The following is a 22,604-nucleotide window of genomic DNA, read 5'->3' on the forward strand; positions in this document are numbered from 1 at the left end:
TTTTGAAGGGAAATGGAAGACCTCAAAATTAAGTAGAGAAAAATAATATTGACAAACAATTTTTAATTTGGAGTCTTTCTTGTCCCTTCAAAGTTTATCGATCTAATTATTTAACACCCTATAATTATACACTTAATTTAGAGATCCCATAATATATCAGTTTATGGCTTATTTTGTGACCCTTGAAATTCGAATAAAATTTTATGAACATTATAATCTCTGAAAAATTTAAAGCTGAACAAATCTGCACAATAGTTCGCTTAGAGGAAGATTTCCTTTTCAGAAAATCTTTCTTTAGACGCGGTTTCCGGCTAAAGGGTTAATCCTACGAGAAAAGTACAGTAAACCTTTTTAGTACAGAATATCAAGACAAACCACTTTTATTGGAAACATTTTTTTGTATCTATATCTATTTTCGAGAAATTCACTAAAAATTGTTTTGAGGGTAGTTTTACTGCTTGAAAAAATGAAGCAACAACGGCTAGAGGGATTAAATTTTTAGCACGATGATCAGAGAACAATTCTGATTAATTCTACTAATTTCACAAAATATCAAAGAATTTTTATTGGAATTTGGCCACTTTGCGGTCTCTAAAAATAACCCCTACGCTCAACTTTAAGTTTACAGAGATTAATGTCGCCAAATTCGATTCGAATTAGTACACAATTAGTATGCGATTTGTATACAATTCGATTCGAATTTCGAGGGTCACAAAATAGGTTACATTCAGGAATCACTCTTTTTCCGAGATAATACTTTTGATATATTGATATTTCAACGCTAATGAGGATTACGCGCGATAAAATGGGAACAATAATCGTGTAAATCCGCAACAAGAATAACACATTAATATAATCGCGCGGGAATATATATATATATATAATAGAGTTTTAAATGCTGAATGTATTCTCTGCCAAAACCGTTTCTCGCGATAAAAAGTTACAAAATAATAGCTCGACCAAATCTCATTCACTTTTCATTTAAACAAATGCCAAAGTATCATCGCGCGCGATACAGAATCGCATAATTCGGTAGGTACGTGTATGCGAGAATCTCTCCGCATGTACATAAAGGGCATTCATATTACTTTTTTTTTTTTTTTTTTTTTTTTTTTTTCATATCGCGCGTAAAAGGGCGAGTCATAACATTTTATTCTCGACGAGCAGCGGTCGTTACGCAAATTTAACACGATGCGGCCACTTTTATCTCTCGCTCCTCTTCGCTTTCCTAAATTGCCGCTCGTGCGATATTCTTTATGCGTGTTTACCCCCGAAACCGTACGGTTTTTTTTTTCTTTCTTTCAAACGAGCGACGCATACCAAAGAGCGATTTTCGCGGAATGAAAAATGGTCGGCCTTGTCCGTTGCAGGTAAACTTAAATATTTAACCCTTACGGAGGCGTCGAGGGTCTGGATGCCGGATCTGTTTTTCTCAAACGAGAAGGAGGGTCATTTCCACAATATCATTATGCCGAACGTATATATACGAATTTTTCCCAACGGCTCGGTTCTTTACAGCATACGGTGAGTATCCGATTCCCCTCCGGCGAGAAAAAAAAAAAAAAACCCGTCCGTCAGAGTCAGTTTAATCAACGAGCGATGACGTCATTTTTGTAAAAGATCGACGCGCATGAAAAACGCGCTCTTTTATTTTTACCGTTTCGTTATTTTTCGGTAAACATCGCACGCAGACAGTTTTTTTTTTTTTTTTTTTTTCGATCAGTTTATTCGATCGACATTTAAATCACGTCGCTCCGATATAAACTGGAATACATTACACCCGTCCGGGGTTTCATTCTCCGTACAATTGAATGTTGTGAAATTCGCTTCGCTAATGTACACATCGGGGAGATCTATCTTGTGTACCGTGCGATCGTGACAAACACGCATACGTTCCCTCGTTACGTCGCGAATTGGATCCATCTCTCTCTTCTTTTTTTGCCCCTTTACCCTGTAGAGAGAGAGAGAGAGCATTATACATGTGTAAAGCTGTTTTGCCCTGGCGCAGGATATCCTTGACGCTCTCCTGCCCCATGAATCTGAAATTGTATCCCCTGGATCGACAAGTTTGCTCACTTCGTATGGCCAGTTGTAAGTAATCTGTTGATAATCACCCAAGTAGCAATCCTACGTCATTTTGATGTTTAATGACGTCATTTTGACGTCTATGACGTCATTTTGACGTTTAACGGCATCATTTTGACGCCTATGACGTCATTTTGACATTTAATGACATTAATTACTTTGACGTCTAATGATGTTATTTTGACGTCAGAATAACGTCAGTTTGCTACCTGGACAGTTGAGGCTCCTGAATCCTCGTCATGTTAGATTGTGACGTCAGAAGCGATAAAAATTCTTATCATTTTTAAATAAAAACATGTTTCGATGAAACGCTACTTTGGATGGCACACTTTTAAAATATTTCAAAAACTATTCTTTTCCTTTGACAACTGTAAAATGATCATTATATCAGACTTTGTCATGAAATGACTGCGCATGCACAAAGACCGGACGAACTAGGCCTCGTATTACAATCATTTTGCAGTTGTTGATTGATTGTAAAAGAAAGAGCATAATTTTCGAGATATTTTGAAAGTGTGCTAAAGCCATTTGAAGTGTTGTTTCATCAAAATATTTCTTTTCGTTTCGAAATGGTATCACAGAATTTTTAGCGTGTTTCTCACCTTTGACGTCACAATTTCAACACGGTCGGTCGGGAGCCTTAATTGTAATTTAATCGCGATCACACGCGTAAATAATAATCACATTTGGCCTACTTTCCCTTCTCCGACAGACGGATGGACGACGGACGACTTGGTCTTTCTCTGGAAGGAAGGCGATCCCGTTCAAGTGGTGAAGAATTTACATCTACCCAGGTTCACCCTGGAGAAATTCCTCACGGATTACTGCAATAGCAAAACGAACACCGGTAAGTGAATTCGTTGTGGATAATTCAGAATACGCTATTGAGGAAAACCCTAATGCAATCTGACGAGATTATTGGATGTGAAAAAACAATACAGGAGAGTACAGCTGCTTGAAAGTGGACCTGCTATTCAAGAGGGAATTCAGCTACTATCTCATCCAAATCTACATCCCGTGCTGCATGCTCGTTATCGTGTCCTGGGTGTCTTTCTGGCTGGATCAGAGCGCCGTGCCTGCCCGAGTGTCACTAGGTACAAATTATCACGACTAATCTAAACGCGCGGCGTTCGTGTCCAGACTCGTGTTATCGGACAACGCAGAACTTTGATTGCTCATTTACATATTTATTGGCGACTCTTTGGCAATAACAAGAGTATAGAATTACAAGGGTCGAGAACGCAATGTTGGTAACGAGATATGAAACATTTATAATCATCGCGCGATAGAGATTAAAGTAGACTCTCCGAATTTTTTAAAGGACCGAATACGTAGGATTTTGACTTTCGGTGAAATTGTTTTTCTTCTTCATATGTTGTAGCTTATAATTTGCTGAACAAAAGATACAGATGTAGTAATAGCCTCAAAGCTAAATATTCAATAGTTATCAATAAGTTATAGCTAATAAACAACTTGCAAAGTTATAATTGTTTATGTTTGATTGGCTCCAAATTAGTAATCATCTATTATTTAGCTTTGAACCTATTACATTTTTGTTCAGCAAGTCATAATATGTGAGAAAATCAATTAATTCAATTTCATTTAGGATGAAGCATTTATAATCATCGCGCGATAGAGATTAAAGTAGACTCTCCAAAGCTGTTAAAGTTAAAGGACCATAGGATTCGACTTTCGGTGAAATTGATTGGTTTTTTTTTCTTCATATGTTGTAACTTATAATTTGCTGAACAAAAGATAAAAATGTAATAGCTTCAAAGCTAAATATTCGATAGTTACAAGTTATAGCTAATTAAACAACTAGCAAAGTTCTAATTGTTTATGTTTGATTGACTCCAAATTTAGCAAGTTAAGTTATAATATGTGAGAAAATCAGCTAATTCAATTTTATCTAGGATTTCATATAGGTTCAAAAACCTCGTAATTATGTAAAATTAAATCTTGGCAAGATCAGCTAGTGAACAAAAAATGTAATAGGTTTAAAATTAAATAACAGATGGCTACTGATTTATTGCTAGTCAAATACGAAAATTTTGAGTTTCGCGAATTGTTTGACTAAACTATCCATTATTTAACTTTAAAGCTATTATATTTTTTGTTCAGCACGTCACAAGCCAAAAATATATGAAAAATCCAGCTAGATCCAATTTCCATAAGGATTGTGCGAGGTCCTTCGCTCGCAGAATAATCAAAATAATCAAAGTAACGATGATCTGAAACAAGGAGAAACCTTGCAACCGTGTTGCCTACTCTCCGAATCCTTTCTATTACGATTCTACTCTCTTCTCTCGTCATCGGAGCTAACATCTGTCCTTCTTCAGGCGTTACGACACTGTTGACGATGGCCACGCAGACATCAGGGATAAACGCCTCACTGCCACCGGTCTCTTATACCAAGGCCATTGACGTTTGGACGGGGGTGTGCTTGACCTTTGTGTTTGGCGCTTTACTCGAATTCGCGTTGGTCAACTACGCGTCGCGCAGCGACATGCACAGCGACAACATGAAGAAGCAGTTCCCGCCGAGCGAAATGGAGCATTCGTCGTCGATCGACCCATCCTCGGAGCTGCTCGAGCCGGACGGATCCGCCAACTTCGCCATGGTCAGTATGCCAGGAACAGAGATAGGTATATATATATACACGCGATACGTTTCTCGAGATTCCGGACACGCTCGGGATGCTTTATAGAGATGGTCCCCGTGCTTTTACTCCGGCCGTCGCTTCTATTCCAACGTTCCTCTGTCGGCATCTTATTCGATTTGCTCGTACGTTGCGAGAAAAAGTGGAGAATAATTGAAAATTCTGAAAGTCTTTCGAAACAAAATAAAATTTAAAAGTGTGTCCTGCTTACTTTATATAATTTTTTTCTCGCTACAATATTATCGTATCAGGATATAATATTAAAATTATAAATAGATCTCTTAAATTTTGTAGCCGAGTTTAGATTTGAGTTGCCTAAACTTGGACTTGGAGATCTGAATTTTTCACGTACGTCGAGTTTGTTCAACGTCTAAAATTCGTAGATCGAAATAAGATTATAGAGTTAAGAATTTCTGTTATTTGGCAAAGTGAAGAGACTCGAAATTGCTTTTGTATCGAGAAAGGGAGTCCGAGCAAGTAGTGGATCAATATCGCCTGACTTCTTTCAGAAGCCTCTCGTCCGACACCCGGAGGATTCCATGTCGATGGATAAATTGCGGCAGTGCGAAATACATATGCAACCCCGGAAAAAAAACTGCTGCAGGTCGTGGCTGTCCAAGTTCCCGACGAGGTCCAAGCGCATCGACGTTATCTCACGGATCTTCTTCCCAATCGTATTCGCTTTCTTCAACCTCGCGTACTGGTCCACGTACCTGTTCCGGGAGGAGGAGGAGGGCGAGTAAACCACGAAGAGGAAGCGCTCGGATCAACAAGGGAAGTGGCTCGCGGCCATCCTCAGCAACAACAGTTCCAACAGACACGACCGCCTCAGCAACAACGTTCGCGTCCTCGTCACCGACAGCCGTACAATCACCCTCAGAATCATCATCATCATCATCCTCCTCCTCAGAATCCTTCGCACCACCACAACCACCACCACCATCATCATCATCACTACCATCAGCAGTTGCAGCAGCGTCATCAGCGTGCCGGCGGTAATCAAACGATATCGCAGCATCACTCTCTGCCGCGGATGTACCAACAGGACCATCAGCAGCAACAGCCGCAGCGTCGCCATCAGTCGCAGCATCGTCATCAGCGTTATCATCCGGATCGCTCGCCGTCGCCGTCCTTCTCGCCGCTAAACGACGAAGATTGCGTCGCCGGCCAGCACTGTTCGCCGTCGCGACCGCTGCGACACCATTCGCGCATGAGCTCGGCCAGGTCGTCGCCCTCGCCGTCGAGATGGTCCTCTCCGGCCTCCTCGGCGTCGCCGTTGGGCACGCCGTCGCGCATGTCGCGCGCTGCGACGCCCTCGCCGCCAATCGTGGCCTCCACCGCGGCTACGTCATCCGCGGCGCCGCCGCCCGACCCGACGACGGCGTCGTCGCGCAAGGGCTGGTGGTTTCTGCCGCACAAACTGCTCACCTGCCGTGCCCAGGGCAGCGCGAGGATTGACATCTTCGCGCGCGTTGCCTTCCCCCTCATGTTCATTCTCTTCAACTTTGCGTACTGGTCTGTTTATCTGTTTCGCGGCGAAGAAAACATGGGCATCAAGAAGTGAGGAAGAAGAAGAGGAAAGTGCGACGGAATCAGAAGCGCGTCTTTGACATCGACGAAGATCATCAAGTCGCGACGTGTAAGGATCGATGTTAAGGACCAGAGGCACTTTGACGAGACGAGAGATTTCCTCTACTATACTGTCCGCGCCCGAAATGAAAATATTCCAGCAGCGAGGATCATCCAAGGCGTAACGAGGATGTTGGCGATACTCGATAGAATATCTTACGACGGTGGGTAAAAAAAAAAAAAAAGAAACGATGAGGATGATAAGAAATAAACGCAACACACACGACTCGCGCACACTTTACACATTTAATACACGTATACATACACCGTACCTCATGACCCGCTCGGAAGACCGCGTGCCACATACTGAACTGAAAGCGTAGTGGGCCCTGTATAGCCACGGCCTGTTAACAATTAAAAAAAAAAAGCGTAAAATTTATAAGTATAATTATATCTACGTTGCGTGAGATGACGCGTCGTCCAGCGAGCGAGCTCGTTCTTCGACGCGCAGGCCGCGAACACGTCCGTCGTTGCGAATTCATGTTCGGACGGTTCCACGATCCGGTAAATATTACCGTAAAAACCCAGGGAGAGGCAAGATGATGAACGCGTCGCGTCGCGTTAACGACGATCGCGCTCCGATTTCTTCGTGAAACGATATTTGCATCGGCAACGTTTGTCGTTTCCCAAAGAACAAAGGAACGGATCTGCGTTACCTCGCTGCGCCGCGTGTTGCCCCTTCTTAATATTGCGCAGGAGGATCGGTCGGAATGTTTGACGCTGCAAAATACTGGGAGATATATCTATAGAGGCGTCGAACGTTCCGATGGTTTTCCGCATGTGCAACCACCTGCTGGTATGAGCTGGCGGGTTTATCAATTCTAGCGGTACCAAGGAACTTTGACGTGTTTTTGAGTTATCGTATTTTTTCTATTTATCTCGTAAAAAAAGATATGGAAAAGAAAAGAAAATAAAATTGCAGGCGAGAAAACTCGACCATTTAATCATCAGTGGACCTGTTCTCCTTCGTCAGTGATAAACAAGACGCCTTGGTATCGCCAATTTTAATCCTTATCCGGGTGAATCTTTTTCCTATAAGAAGAAAAGCTGATATACGCTTTCGCCGAAACGATCAATTGAAACGAATTCGTAAATACTTTGAGCGAATTGCAGAGAAACGATGATGAACGAACTAGACCCAGCCGATTATTTGTTTGTTCTCACGAGGATAATCCGAGGCCCGGATAAAGATTAACGCGCAGACGCGAGTGCGAGCGATACCGAAATGAGTACCGGGAGTAATCGCGTCGCGCGCAACATTCGCGAACGATGTATTTCCTTTTTCCGCTGCCCCGGGTCGGTCGCCCAGAGGGAGAAGGAAGACGCCCCCGGGGCTCTCTCACACGTATATTGCTCAGAAGAGATCGGCGACGCCGCGCGTGAGAAACCATCCCCGATCGACTTATTACTCTACCCCGTCGAAGGAGGAGAGTTTGCGGTGTCGTCGACCTCGCGGACGGAACGAGAGGAGACGACGAAGACACAGAAGACGCAGAGAAACGTGCTCACACAGAGAACAAAAAAAAATCGTACGAAGGGAAGGAAAGCGCGGTGCGGACGATAGCTGTATTTTTTGAAACTCGACGCTACCCTCAAGCGAGAGACGACACGGCGACCCCGGTGAAGCCTCGACGAGAGCACACCCTGTTACGTACTCGGTGGTCAACGAGGAAAATGCGGAAGGATCAGACATATATTACATTGTAGTTATATTGTAATTATATACCAAATAGCACATTGGTGTATTGATAAGTCAGTGCTATCTTGGGATATAATGACAATATAACTACAATTTAATATATGTAATATTAAAAATGTTACATCTATGAGTGGGAAATTACAACTAACATATACGTTACATGTAACATGCTTAAGTATATAACATTTATATACTGTGTTTGCTGGGTTGAATCCCTTAACGGGGCACACATATCCCGAAGACGTTCAGAGAACATCCTGAGGGCGTTCGAATGTCCTCTGGATATCCTCTGAATATCTTTCGGATATGTTGTGTTATTAGGAAGTCACGTTTGATCAGCATCCTTCCGCATTTCCTCTCCCCCATTCGTGTATCTTCCTTTTACTTCGTGCAATCGGTATACTACGCGCGTGCATATAAGAAGAAGTAACTGTCTCGCGCTTTTGTGGGACCGTGTTGTACTCAGAGACGAGCTCACCATCTTTCTACAATTACAATTTTTCGCCCTAAAACGCGACTCGATATCAATGTCGTGAGTCTTCAGGATATATTGTCTTGAAAACGAAAGCTGGATCGGTCTCTGGGTGTAACAAGCCTCCGGGATCACGCGTATTATATATGGAAACGAAAGCGGAAATCGTCGTAAATGCAGATACAAATGTCATTATTAAAGTGGTGACTGTGTTTTTTTATAATACGAATCGCCGCACTTTTCGAAAATATTATCGTAAAGGGATATTATAAGGGATATTAAGCTGCGAGAGAGTTTATATTTACGTCACACATGATTCAAGTGAAAAATTACTTCTAAGTAATTATTTAGGCAGATTTCTCTCTTTATCGAAATCGTGATAAAAAATAAAAAATCGAATAATCGCGAACGGGAATTATTTCCGACATCCGAGAAATATCTCTACATGCGCTACAAAGCTGCGAAAATCTTGCGTTTGAATCCTTTCAAGAAGGAAGTCAGCTTCTCGCTATATTGGAACGATAGCACACCTCATCATTCTTCTGAAACTAAATGCATATTGTAATCTCTCGACTCGTAATTCTGTAATTGTTTCGCGCAATTCAGACTAACGTTCATACTTGTTGGAAATCCGGATATACAGGGAGGTCTCAGACCTACCGTAAAACCTGTTGATTCCTAGGATTATTAAAAAATAATTTTTTCTCATCGTCAGAATGAAAATGTCGAAGCACCAATAATTTTCGAGTTATAAGCGATATAATAAAGGGTTTGTTATAATATTTTCCAGGTGGCAAACTGATGTCATTTTGACGTTTAATGATGTCGGTTTGCCGCCTAGAAAAATATTAACAAAACTACACATTCAGTTAATTTCAGATACAGTTTACTTTGATAGAATTTTAATTTAAATTCTAAAGATAAATGATGACAAAAATTGGGAACATGCAAACAGTGATAGCTCGACATTTCAGGAATCTGTCATTAAATCGATTCTGCGGTAGATCTGGAACACCTTATACATTAGAATCGATTGCGCGTTTGTGCGTGAGATGTAATATCTGAAGCGCCGCATGTAATTTAAGTAGATGAATAATTAATTAATACTCGTGCAGTGTATTATCGTGCGTATAAACATCGTTAGCAATAATCGGAGGAGATACCTGATTTTTTTTTTAATTATTTTGCTCAGATTTTTCGAATTACGTAGAATAATTAGATCTCGTAGGCGCGATGTAGACGACGAGCGTCTTTGTTTCTCCATTCTGTCCGGTTCATTTTGAATTTTGCTCTGTCTAGAATATCGTGGCCTACGACTTGCGGATATGATAGAGTGTCGTTGTTTGCGCGTAAACACCCGGTATATATTACTGGCTTCCGCGTGAGCCGGGATAATGAGCGACACCGTGTATACTTAAGAGATGTCTCTCTCTCTCTGTACGTGTTAGAGACTCGAAGGGACACAAAGCCAGTATTTACGAAACGATTACTCGTAGAGATCTATGTATATAGATATATAGGTACATCGGTTAATCGAATCTCTCTCGATAGCGTATAGAACTCGCGCGCACGTCTGATGTATTTAGCGAATCTCGGATGGATGATGCTCGAAAATTGAGACTTAAATCGTCGCGAAATCTTTTACAGAGAGCTTTTACAGGCTGTTTTACACACAGTAGATCGCTTGAATGAAACTTTCCGCGTGTCTTTCATCAACGTGACACAATAAAAAACGATTTCGCGTCGTGCACCGAGGCACTAAACTTCATTTTTTTTTTATCTTTTTTTTTTCGCGCGAAAAAATACGATCGAGAGATTACACGTAAGTGTTGCGAGTCGCTGCGGAAAAATTTGCTCTCGTGTTTTCCGACAACATCTACGCGAGAGTTCGACGGCAGAGCGAGAAGTTGTCTTTCTTCGAGAAATCGTCTTTTTTCCCCCGCATTGTCTTCACGATTGCGTATGCTATGCGTGAAAATGAGGATTTTTAGCCTTCGAATTTAGCCTTTGATTTGAGCGACCGAGCAACGATTGCTTCCGACAACGTTTCGTCTCGTCTCCCATCATCGATTCGCTTCCCTCTTGGAAGCCGCTGACTCTTCGAGACGGGGCTTCCGGCTGTTTTAGCGGTTGCGGACAATTGACTGACACGTTAATTATAGAATATTCATCGAATCTGCTGCACGCACGCGCCGGCACGTGTCACCGGATATCGCGTATCCTCCTCGATTCCTTATAGGCTCCTGGAGTCTCGCTACCATGTCAGATTGTGACGTCAGAGGCGAGAAAGCGCGCGCTGAAAATTCTTAGGTGTCATTTTTAAATGAACAGATATTTCAAAGTGTCATCTACAGGGTGTATACTCCCGGGAAAAACCTGGAATTCTCAGGGAATTTTTTTCCACCTTCAAAAATCCTGGAATACTCTTATGAAATTTATTTTAAACTCAGGGAATTTTTTAAAAATTGCCCCTTTGATTTTATTTTCAAATATAGCTTTAAAGAATATAAAATTTATTAAAGTATATTAAAATAGTATATTTACATGTATATTATATTAAAAAATATTTTATTTATGTTGACAAATTATGTATAACAAAAATAAATTTAATTTAAAATTTTTTTAAATACTTTAATTTTACTTGGGATTTTGAACAAAAGTACCTGGAAAATCATTTATTTCTAAGATTTGAGTGTACACGCTGATCTAAGAATTTCTAGCGTGTATTGTTTTCTCGCCTACTCTGACGTCACAATCTAACATGGTCGGTAAGGATGAGCCAAGAGCTTTAAGAAATCTCGCTAAAGAACAAAGATGCCTATGAATAGAGATAGACTATATACACACATCTCGTGTGAATCGAGGAGGTTGCTGCCGGTGACCGGAAGTTAGGGACGACCGTGTAAAACTTCACCCTCACACACTTGTCACTCGCTTGCTTGGAGTCACTCGAGTCCAGGCGAGATCGATTCGCACACCGAAGAAAAAAATACATAGCGTCTCACACACACACACGCGCGCGCATACACATAAATACACACATACACACGTGAATATATGACCCTTGCACGACACACGAATAACGAGATCCCGTTGTATCGCAAATATAATTATAAGCGCGCCACACACACATAGCTCTCTCCCACGTCCGAAGACACACACCTAAAGGGTTTAATGTTATTGTTATATGCGTACGTTGTAATATATGTGAACGAAGCATGCTGAGCCCTCTGTAAAAACAAAATAAATCCCTCCTTTACCCCCCAAGAAAAAAAGTAAAATAATAAAACTCATATGCGAGGAGCTTGTTGAGAGAACACACGTATACACACATATAGACACACGAAAGAAATTCTCGCGTTATCCCGCGCACGTTTACATTTGCGAAGAGTACACGAAGAAAAAAAAATCGCACTTTAACGTTAACATTTACGATTAGTGGGACATCGGTATAGTATATCGTTTTTCTTACAATCACGGACGAACGACGAGCGATCTCCTCCTGGTCCTCGGCAGAAAATACGACGCACCTTCTATGTTTAGGATTCTTAAATTGTAAGACGCGATAAAATATCCTGCACTATAATCTTATGTAAAATAGATTTGAGTTAAATCAGCTGGTTTTTTATATGCATTTATTGTAGTCTATGACCTGTTAAGAAAAAATGATTTTGTAACAAACATATGTCATTTGACGTCGAATGACGTCATTAAACGTCGAAATGACATTTCCTACTTGGGAGATATAATATAGCTCAAAACTAAATAATGGACAGTTAGGGCTGATTTTTCCAACTTCTTGGTAAGTTTTACCCGACAGGTAGCATATTTTCTCTCTCTTTTTTGATAAGTTCTAAAAAAAGAGACGAAGATATGCTATCTGTTGTTCATTATTTAACGTTGAGGCTATTACAGCTCATTAGATTAGTTACAACATATGAAAAAGCTAGTTCTCTGAAATCCAACAATAAAATTGTGCTATAATAATTAAGTAGGTAGAAATTTCTCGATTACTCGAGGGTGCCTCTAACTTTCCGTCGAGACTGCCGAGGATTTCCTCGCCGTAATCGCGATCAAGGTCGATCACCGTCTCAATTAATCCCCTAAATAAAAAAAAACCGCGCTCGCGTCCTGGATAAGTATCGACGAGCGGATATTAAACCATGTTGTCCATAATAATCGTAATAAGGATTGTTGTGTCCTCCCTTGGCGAAAGAGAACGACGGCACACAATCTCGACTCTCAAGCGAGAACGTAAAGAAGAAGATGATATTGCATGTGTTTTGTGATTCGTGAGTGCAAAAGCATTCGATATTCCAAGATGTGTAACATAATAAATTTGTATCGTGGCGCATAGTCCGATGAAAAAAAAAAAGAAAAAGGGATCTTTTTCAGCGTAAAATCACATTAGATCGTCAATTACACCGGTGTGTACATCTTATATTGGTTGAGTAAGTCATTAATCACTTCCTGTCGACGTGCATCGGCCACCGGAGGAAGCTAATAAGCGAAGATCGGTGCTGCACACATTAGGCTGAGAGAAATCAACAACAAACGGAATTCGGTATTCTAAAATTACCGTAAGAAACCTTTAAGCATTATCATTGTAATTAAGATACAAATTAAATTAAACAGAACGGAGGCGAAAACTCGATCCTACGCATGAGTCATTCTTTTTCGTTGCTTTACTCTTCCCTGTACGCAATTAACGAAGTACAATTGTTACAATTAGGATTTCTTATGACGAATGACTCTTATTATACTTTTTTTTTTTAATTTTGTTAAATTAATGACGCTTTTCATTTGCGGATATACATCATCGCCGAGTACATCGCAGGTAAGTTACTGATAATGATAAAATAATATAATCATTGAAAAATAATTAAATGAACGTAGACGTTAATATTGTAATATAGAGTAATGTAATTTAGACATATTTATGAATTTATTTGTGTATTGTTGGTAAAAATACTGTATATCGAGTGTAATTATTATTATTATTATTTATTTGTTACATTGTCTAAATACAAACGAATAAATTACAAATTTAAGCGCTAGACATTTATAATTACTAATTACTTATTAATGCTCTCTATATTTATATATGTATATATATATACACTACATAATCCTATATACATGTATATGACACATACATTACACATATATTTACGTATATGTGTATACAATGTATGCATATATAATGTATGTACAGTATATAAAATGTTTATATAGTGTATATGTATATATATATATAAATGTGTATATTTATACATATACTAAATTAAACATCGTTACATTCTGGAAGTTTAGTTTGCATAATGATTAGATTTACCCGTTCGCTTACATCATCTTGTTTTTTTTCTTTTTTTTTTTTACTACTGGAAAAGTGTACGAGAAATAGAGCGTTATAAAAAACATACAAACGGTACTTCACATTTGTAATTCGTCTATTATATCTAATCTAAATATGGTATATATAAGATAACACTTTTGAGAGGGGAAAAATTAGATGCGGCAGACAAGTTGCAAAAGGAAAATAAAAGATGATAGCACATTCTACTTGTATAACAAGTGTGAGTATAGCCATTAAAATATCTTGTTGTCCAAGTAGACTTTAAATATTCTTACAAATACGCGTGAATCGCATAAAAGCTTATCATCTTACGATATCGGTATATCAAAATTGACATAAGAGATTCGTGTAAATGTGGTCGGCAAACTATCAAATATTATTATACGGCAAGTTGACAAAACTGGCGCGAGATTATTTCATAGATTTTATAGTACTTTCGCCAAAAATTTGTCGCTCGCGATTCCAGATTCGCCTCTATTTAAAAATTGTTCCTAGCGAATAACGAATTACAGATTTAATAATCACATTTCTTAAATTAAGCTCATTCACTAATCACAAATGCTCGCATAATCTGGCGCCAGTTTTTGATGGTTCGATTCGATGGGATGCGAATCGATGCGCAAGATTACAATAGCATCCCATTGTATTCATAAATAACTTATCGAATAGCGTATGTTTCGTTTTTGAAACTGCCAGGTTTCAATTACCCATGTAATACACTGTTTTTGTAAGGACGTAAAAAAATTTACCTGCCTTGTATAAATACGTTCTTTAGCCACCGCTGGAAGATCATCTCTCGCTACTCCAGTAACTCTTGCCGATGACCTCTAAAGAGAAAACGATTTTTCATTAGTATATCATCTCTTTGTTGAGATTGCTTTAAGGCTACTGGACCTTCGCTGTGACCATGTTAGATTGTGATGTCACAAGCGAGAAAGCACACGCTAAAAATTCTTAGCTGCCATTTCAAAATATATTTTTAATAAAATATAATTAATATATATAATATTATATATATAATATTACATATATAACAATATTATATATTATATATATATATACACGTATTATATTATATATAATATTTAATATATATAATATTTCGATAAAACAGCACTTCAGATGATTTTAGCACCCTCTTAAAATACTTTGAAAACTATTCTAACTAATTTTCAGCGTGCGCTCTCCCGCCTCTGACGTCACAATCTAACATGGTCGAGGATCCAGAAGCTTAGACTATATAGTATATGGACTGCGTATATATCGCCCTATCTTTTCACCAATATTGACCAATATAACCAAGTATATGCTATCATTAGACTATCTTGGTCTCTTAACTCGGCAATAGCCCTCATTAACGTGAAGTCCAGGTACTATGTGGTCCAGGAGTCCTTGATAGGTTTTCGATAGTTGACACAGCATTCTTACCGTTACGGCTAACGGGGCTACGACTTCGCGAGTAGCTACGACTGTAGCTTCGTCGACTGCTACGACCGTTCCTTTCCCTGCTATGACTTCGACTTCTGCTTCGCGAGTAGCTGCGTTCCTTCCCGTTGCGACTACCGCCACCGCCGCCTCGAGATCGCCATCGGTTTCTTGCACCTGAATCCGACATTAATCCGTCTTTAGACGAGCTTGAACCTTAAGCAATATCAGGTATACTTAAATCTTAAATCAATTCCATGATTTTCCAGGTACTTTTGTTCAAAATTCCAAGTAAAATTAAAGTATTTAAAAAAAATTTTAAATACAATTTTAAATTAAATTTATTTTTGTTTATACATAATTTTTTAACACAAATAAAATTATTTTTTAATATATATAATACTATACTTTACTATATTTTATAATAAAATATATTTTAATATACTTTATATAAACCTGATAAATTTTATATTCTTTAAAAGTAGATTTAAAAATAAAATGAAAGGAGCAATTTAAAAAAAAATGCCCTGAGTTCAAAATAAATTCCATGACTATTTCAGAATTTTTCAAGATAGAAAAAAATTCCCTGAGAATTCCAGGTTTTTCCCGGGAATATACATAGATTGAATATAGATTTTCTATATATATATATAGATATCTGTTTAGAAATACCTCTATTTCTGCCATATCCACCAGCTTTACAATCGGTGAGCTCCAACAATTTCGGATTTATCACCTGATTAGCTTCCTTCAGCACTTGTATCAGGTCGTTGGCCTTGTTGGCGTTGTTGGGCGTGAAGAAGGTGTACGCCGTGCCGGTTTTCTGTCGACGACCGGTACGACCGATCCGATGAACATAATCCTCGGAGCAGGAGGGGTAGTCAAAATTGATGACAAACTTGACGTCTTCAACGTCTGAAATTAAGATTTGGCATTAGACCGGCCCGACTCTTCATGGGATGCCAGTGTTCAGGACAGATATGGGTTAAGATATAGTAGTAGTGTCGCAAGGATTGTGAAACACCGCGTGTCGAAATAGGTCTTGAATGGTTTCTTTTTTAACGGACGGTTTATTACGATAAATTATACAACGACATTCGATGCGCTCTCGAAGAAGCCACGTAATAATCCGGATATTATTGCGTTGCTTCTTGCGTTCGAAAATTTATATTACAAAATTGAACGTAAAGTATATTGATATGATTTTAATAAGTCTTAGGTTTTCTATAAAGAGAGATAATATCTTTATATGATGTTTAGAGCACAAGACTATAAAAGAGTATAAAAACAAAAACAAACTGTTGAACCGAACACGATTCTGTTCTTCCTTTCCTAAACATTACACAATAATTTGATTTTATAATTTAAAGAAATAGAGAAAACAGATTATAAAATACATTTAAAGTCTTTTTGCAATAAACATAGGCTAATATCTAGAAAAGAGATTCAGAATCGTGACAAATTCGTATATGGTACAGTAGTTAGTTATGATAAAAAAAATGCGACTGTATGGTGTTGGTCATCTCAGGAATGAAAGGGGCAGAGGATATATAGAATGCGTACTGTTTAATTAAAGGGACATAAAAGTGATGGGTAAGTTTTAGGTGAGTGTTACGCGTTCATATCCGTATACATATATATACGTATACATATATATAGACAAACGAGCAATTTAACAAACGTTATCAGTAACAAGTTAACAATTACACAGACAAGAGACAAACGCATGTATACATACATGTACTTATATATACGCGTATACGTGTACGTATAGTGTTATATGTGTGTGTGTGTGTGTGTGTGTGTGTGTGTATAGAGTATGTGTAAATGTCAATTGATAAAAAAAGTAAAAACTATATAATACTAAAATATATTAGGCAGTGGGCGAGTGTTTCGCTAGCAACGTACGGGCAGGGCCTGGCTATTCGCGCTCGCTCCAGCTACTGCCTCCGCCACTCTGTCGCTCACAGGCGCAGGGCGCGCTAAGAGAGGCTCTGGCATATCTGCTATCACATGCCACCGCCTCAACGGACCAACGTTGTTGGTTGTCTGATCTAGCTTGAGCGTGCCAGCGCAGGGGACTCTATTCTGGCAACAACGACCTGGCCAGCCAGCCCGGATGGCGTACAGCGCAGCGCAGTAGGACTGATATCCAGAATGTAGGTAGGTAGGTAAAGTAGTAGTAGTAGTAGTAGTAGAGTAGTAGTGGTACATCCGATATGGCCCGGACTCGGCCGGACGTCACACGCGATTGACGGACGGATAGAGGCACGGCGTCGCGGCCAGCGCAGACAATGCAAACCAGTGCACCACCGAACAAAGAGCGGCGGCGGGCACCCCCGACATGCTTTGCATTACCCGGCGTGGGCCTGCGCGCAATGTGCCTCTGCAATACAGACAAAGATCCAACCGCGTTAGCTGTGTGTGGCTACCTCCAACCATCCTCCTGTTTCAATATCTTTTCTTTTTGCCCTATTCCTTCTCATTGATTTTTTCCTTCTTTCAAGATTACAACGCGTTAAAAACATTGTAATGTTCCGTGTAATAATATGCCATGCAAATTTGATTAAGACTTCTTATGGCTCCCGACTCCTCGCCGCTATGTTAGATTGTGACGTCAGAGAAAGTTCTTAGATGCGATTTTGAAATAAAATGATATTTCTATGAAACAGCACTTTAGATTTCTTTAGCACATTCTTAAAATATCTCGATAATTATTCTTTTCTAAAGTTTGATATCACAATCATTTTATAGTTGTTGATTGAGTGCCAAGAGGAAAGAATAATTTTCAAAGTATTTTAAAGGTGTGCTAAAGTCATCTGAAGTAGTGATTCATTCATATCTTTTCATTTAAAAATGACATCTAAAAATTTGCAGCATGTGCTTTCCTACCTCTGACGTCACAATCTAATATGATTGCAGCAAGGACTCAAGAGTCTTATGCAACTGTAACAAACATATTTAGTTTCTATTACTTCTTCAGCATTATCAATATATATATATATATATATATATATATATATATATATATATATGTATAATTTGACTTATTGTTAATTAATTTGCTACAAGATTAACTCACATTTGGTGTACCACAAGATTCTTGAAAAGATTCTCAAACACAATTTCATTATAAATTTTTAACGGAACATTACACTAATAGATAAAAATTTTCGATCAGAATAGAGCATTGTACATAAAAAAGAAAAAAAATTATAATTTTGGGGAATTGAAATTAATACCGTGAATATTAATCAGTTTGTCTTCCATGTAATAGGAAAAAAAACTGACAATATATCGTTGCGTCATAATATAACAAAAAACGTTGAATAACTTACCAAGACCGCGTGCGGCAACATCAGTAGCAACAAGGATTGGTGCTTTGCCCGATCTGAAATCTACAGATGTATGAAATTATACAGATGTACTTGTACACTTTTTACATTTTGTTAATATTTTTTTTTCGAAATTTTCTTTGCAAATAATTTATTTAGCATCATGCGTTCATATATACCTTGTAAAACCCAATCTCGTTCCTGTTGCGTCTTGTCACCATGAATGCAAACTGCTGGCCATCCATCGCGCTTCATTTTCCTCGTTATCTCGTCCACTCTACGCTTTGTTTCAATAAATACTATGGTTTTATTCTCGCTTTCTGCCATTATTTCTTTCAATAGAGTACTTAATCTATAAAAATTTGATGACTCTCTTTAGAACTGCTAGTATAATTGTTAACAACTTATTAATAACTATTAATTATTAATATTAATAACTGCTGTACTAGAGACTGAACAAAAAGCCAAAAACACTCGAAACTCTTATACTCACTTATTCTCTTTTTCATAGTCTTGACATACATCTATTATTTGCAATATATTATGATTTGCTGAAAGTTGTAAAGAACCGACATTGATTTGAGCGTAATCTTTAAGAAAATCTTCAGCTAAATTCTTTACTTCTTTAGGCCATGTGGCCGACCACATCAGGGTCTGCCTGTCTGGTCTAATTTGTTCTATAATCTTTCGGATCTGTGGCTCGAATCCCATGTCCAACATCCTGTCAGCTTCGTCTAATACTAAATATGTACATCTCTTCAGATTTGTCTTGCCAGATTCGAGAAAATCTAGCAGTCTACCAGGTGTAGCGATAACTATCTCCACACCGCCGTCCAGATCCCTGGCCTGGGCACCTTTCGGTGCACCGCCGTACAAACAGGTGTTTCTAATGCCTGACGAATGGCCGAAGTCATCGGCAACCTGCTGAATCTGTTGGGCGAGCTCTCGGGTAGGCGCCAACACTAACGCGATAGGCCCGTCTTTGCGACTTAACTTCGGCTGGCTATTAATGTGAACTATCGCAGGCAATATATAAGACAGCGTCTTTCCGGAACCTGTGGATGCGATGCCCACCATATCTCGGCCGCTCAATGCAATAGGCCATCCTTGAGCTTGGATCGACGTAGGTTCGGTGAAACCTTGTCTTCTACAATATAAAAAGAATACTTTTATTATTTATAGTTATTATATTATAATTCATTCTATTAAATACAGATTATATATAGAGATTAATATTATTTCTTTCATGTGTGTATTAATAAATAACTTAAAACTCGCAATTGTCCAAAGAGTCAATCTTTGCATGTCGACCGCTTACTTGATCTCTTTCAGGACGTAATCCGGGAAACCTGCCTCGTCGAAATCGAGAACAGGATTGGGTATACTCTTGCCCCTCAGGGTAATTTCCTTGTCAGCTCTGTACTTCTCGACGATACGGAGATCTCGATTCTGAACCGAGTCTTGAGGGATGTAAAAGTCCTTCTTGAAGGGTTCCAATCGACTGAGATCCCATCGTGGTTTCCTCAGATTAGCGCCGGGTTGACCACGACTGCTGCGACTGCTGGAAGGCCTGTCACGTCCTCCGCTGCCACCCCAGCTCCTCCTGTCACGCGGTGATCTGCTCCTCGAGCGGGTACGCGATCTGCGCCGCCTGTCCCTGTCTCGACTGCGGCTGGACACATATATACATGATTAATTTAAATAATTCTTCTGCTGTTTACACAATTTTTCAAGTCAGCGTTTCCAGATAGCAAACTGATATCATAAACTTCAAACTGATATTAAACGTCAAACTGATGTCATTAAACGTCAAACTGACGTCATTAAGCGGCTTATTTTTATAAAAATGTTTATTTATATAATTTTATGAATAAAAGTTTTAATATAATTTTTCTAATCACAACTGACAGGAGCGTCCAAGAAGCGTCATGTATGATTGACAACCGCTGTCAAAAATGTATCGCAATTTTGAAGAAATATATAAGATTATGAGAGTACTTTGTCGAAAAATTTCAGAAAAAACACCAATTAAAGCCAGTTTTTGTAACGAAAAGACAAGTAGCTTGTCACCGCGCGAATGTGCGGAGCAGAGAAGCCTCCTCGACCGGAGACCTAAAGTATGCAAATATTCGCATCTGTGTACCTCCTGTAGCGACCCATATCTGTGCCTTGTCCAGGAACAAATAGTTCGATATTTTCTCACTAAACAAATGTCACACTCGGTTTCGGATAACCGAAAACTCGAACCCGAATCGAAACTCGAAAAAATCCGCAAAGTGACTGTAAGGTGCCGCAAAAAGTAAGAGGGTCATAGAACATATACTATTAAGAGGGTACAGTCATTAACGTTGATAGTTGATATGGACGCGCACTTGTATTCGGATTCTAGGTCCGCGATTAAAAGGGAAGCGCGCAAATTCAAAAATACGTACCATTCTATTCAGTTTATTCTATTAAATAGAGATTATATTTCTTTCATGTTAATAAATAATTAATTCACATTTTCTTTTAGCATTATTTGTTAACTCATTGCAATAAGAGAAACCTGGGCGTCGATTATGTAACTTTTTCTAAAGTAAAAATGTGAAAAGTGAAAAATTTCTTCCAATCACGCATTGATTTTAAAAGAAAATTGATGTGTGATTGGAAGAAATTTTTCACTTTTCACATTTTCACTTTAGAAAAAATTACACAATTGACCCCCTGAAAACATTTATTAGCAGATAAAATACAGTATTTAGCATATACTGCGCATGCGCATATATACTGCGCATGCTGTTTTCAACCATTATAGTAAAATATCTGTAAAATAAGAAATATTAATATAACAATAATTTTGTTTTTTATTTAGCAATAATAATTTTTTTTAATTTTTTACCTGTATTAACCATAAATTTTCTAATAACTGATTTTCTCAACACAAAGTTTATATCGTTAGTACAATTACTTAAAATCCTAATAAATACAGTAAGACTAATTATAAATGTGTCAATTTAAACGTATTTGTATAAAATACCTGTTTCATTTAATTGTACATTTCTCTGATCGCGGAATAATATATATTTGTAAAGAGCTAACTTAATGATTGTGTGTGGAAACAGCATGCGCAGTATATGTGAGCAATTGAAAAATAATTATTTTGTTATAATTAGTAAATAATCGACCAACAATCATTTCTAAAGACATAATTGGGACCAACAATTGATTTCCTATCGATTTGACGTATAATTAATTAAAATCCAGGGTTGGGAAGTAACGAGTTACTTGTAACGAAGTTACAGTTACAGTTACTTTTTTTCGGTAACTATAACTTAACTTCGTTACTTTTCTCCATCTGTAACTGTAACTGTAACTTAGTTACATTTTTTTTAGTAATTAGTAATTATTTTAACAGTTACTTTATTAGTTACTTTTTTGGAAACATCCGCTAAAAGTATCGTTTAAGTATGGTAGCTATTATATTGTTAAATTAAATTTTGATAACAGTAACATATGAATCTTCATATGATTTAATCTTGTACCTAAAATTTTCATTTTGTGTACATAAAATAATATAATACATAATTAAGATCGACCAATAAGAGTCAAGTATTTAAAAAAATTCTTAAATGTAACAATTGATCGATTTGCTTGCGACTTTGCGATTACCATTTAGTAAGTTACTATAACTATTTTTACTGTTGTATATAAAGGTCATTTATACATTGATGGTAATCGCAAAGTCGCAAGCAAATCGATCAATATTACATTCAAGAATTTTTTTAAATGCTTGACTGTGATTGTGCATAAAATGTAAGCTCCTTATATTTAAAATAATGTATAATTATTTTTAAAAAGTAACTGAAAAGTAACGATTCGTTACTTTTTAAGTAACTGTAACTGTAACGAGTTATTTTTTAAAATCGGTAACTTTGTAACTGTAACTAGTTACTTTTTCAATAAAA

General features: G+C 38.2%; 2 protein-coding genes across 13 annotated transcripts in view; one reads left to right on the top strand and one right to left on the bottom strand.

Moving 5' to 3' along the window:
- Nucleotides 1–5,492, top strand: part of GluClalpha (glycine receptor alpha 1) — a 155,771-nt gene extending 150,279 nt beyond the window's left edge. For 10 of the 11 annotated variants that reach the window (XM_085479558.1, XM_085479557.1, XM_029302660.2 and 7 more), the window contains 6 exons: nt 1,371–1,524; nt 2,009–2,091; nt 2,798–2,932; nt 3,027–3,179; nt 4,425–4,705; nt 5,254–5,492. In XM_085479558.1, the coding sequence (XP_085335684.1) occupies nt 1,371–1,524; nt 2,009–2,091; nt 2,798–2,932; nt 3,027–3,179; nt 4,425–4,705; nt 5,254–5,487 (1,040 nt within the window). In that variant the 3' untranslated portion in view covers nt 5,488–5,492. The remainder of the gene's footprint in view (nt 1–1,370; nt 1,525–2,008; nt 2,092–2,797; nt 2,933–3,026; nt 3,180–4,424; nt 4,706–5,253) is intronic. The other variant, XM_085479559.1, reaches the window with a different exon arrangement.
- An 8,408-nt stretch (nt 5,493–13,900) lies between these two features.
- Nucleotides 13,901–21,000, bottom strand: LOC114930823 (putative ATP-dependent RNA helicase DDX5). Of its 2 annotated transcripts, XM_085479552.1 has the most exons (8): nt 20,804–20,998; nt 19,979–20,332; nt 19,154–19,807; nt 18,840–19,012; nt 18,664–18,723; nt 15,998–16,240; nt 15,329–15,502; nt 13,901–14,727 (listed from the first exon to the last, which is right to left on the bottom strand). In XM_085479552.1, the coding sequence occupies exons 1-8, from the start codon at nt 20,818–20,820 to the stop codon at nt 14,690–14,692; spliced, it is 1,713 nt and encodes a 570-aa protein (XP_085335678.1). In that variant the 5' UTR covers nt 20,821–20,998; the 3' UTR covers nt 13,901–14,689. The 2 variants fall into 2 exon arrangements, 1 of the variants encoding a protein (XP_085335678.1); XR_014924008.1 differs by lacking the exons at nt 13,901–14,727; nt 15,329–15,502 and having other exon boundaries at nt 16,174–16,240; nt 17,234–18,723; nt 20,804–21,000.
- Nucleotides 21,001–22,604: the final 1,604 nt, after the last annotated feature.

Source organism: Nylanderia fulva, unplaced genomic scaffold (assembly GCF_048542155.1).
Source record: "Nylanderia fulva isolate GAGA-0341 unplaced genomic scaffold, ASM4854215v1 Scaffold123, whole genome shotgun sequence".
NCBI classification, from domain to species: domain Eukaryota; kingdom Metazoa; phylum Arthropoda; class Insecta; order Hymenoptera; family Formicidae; genus Nylanderia; species Nylanderia fulva.

What these genes read in the sequence shown, in the direction of transcription:
- LOC114930823 (XM_085479552.1), bottom strand. An exon ending in TACGTCCTGAAAGAGATCAA is followed by an intron (nt 19,808 to 19,978) that starts GTAAGCGGTCGA and finishes TTTATATTGTAG; the next exon opens with AAGACAAGGTTTCACCGAAC. An exon ending in GACTATGAAAAAGAGAATAA is followed by an intron (nt 19,013 to 19,153) that starts GTGAGTATAAGA and finishes AAATTTTTATAG; the next exon opens with ATTAAGTACTCTATTGAAAG.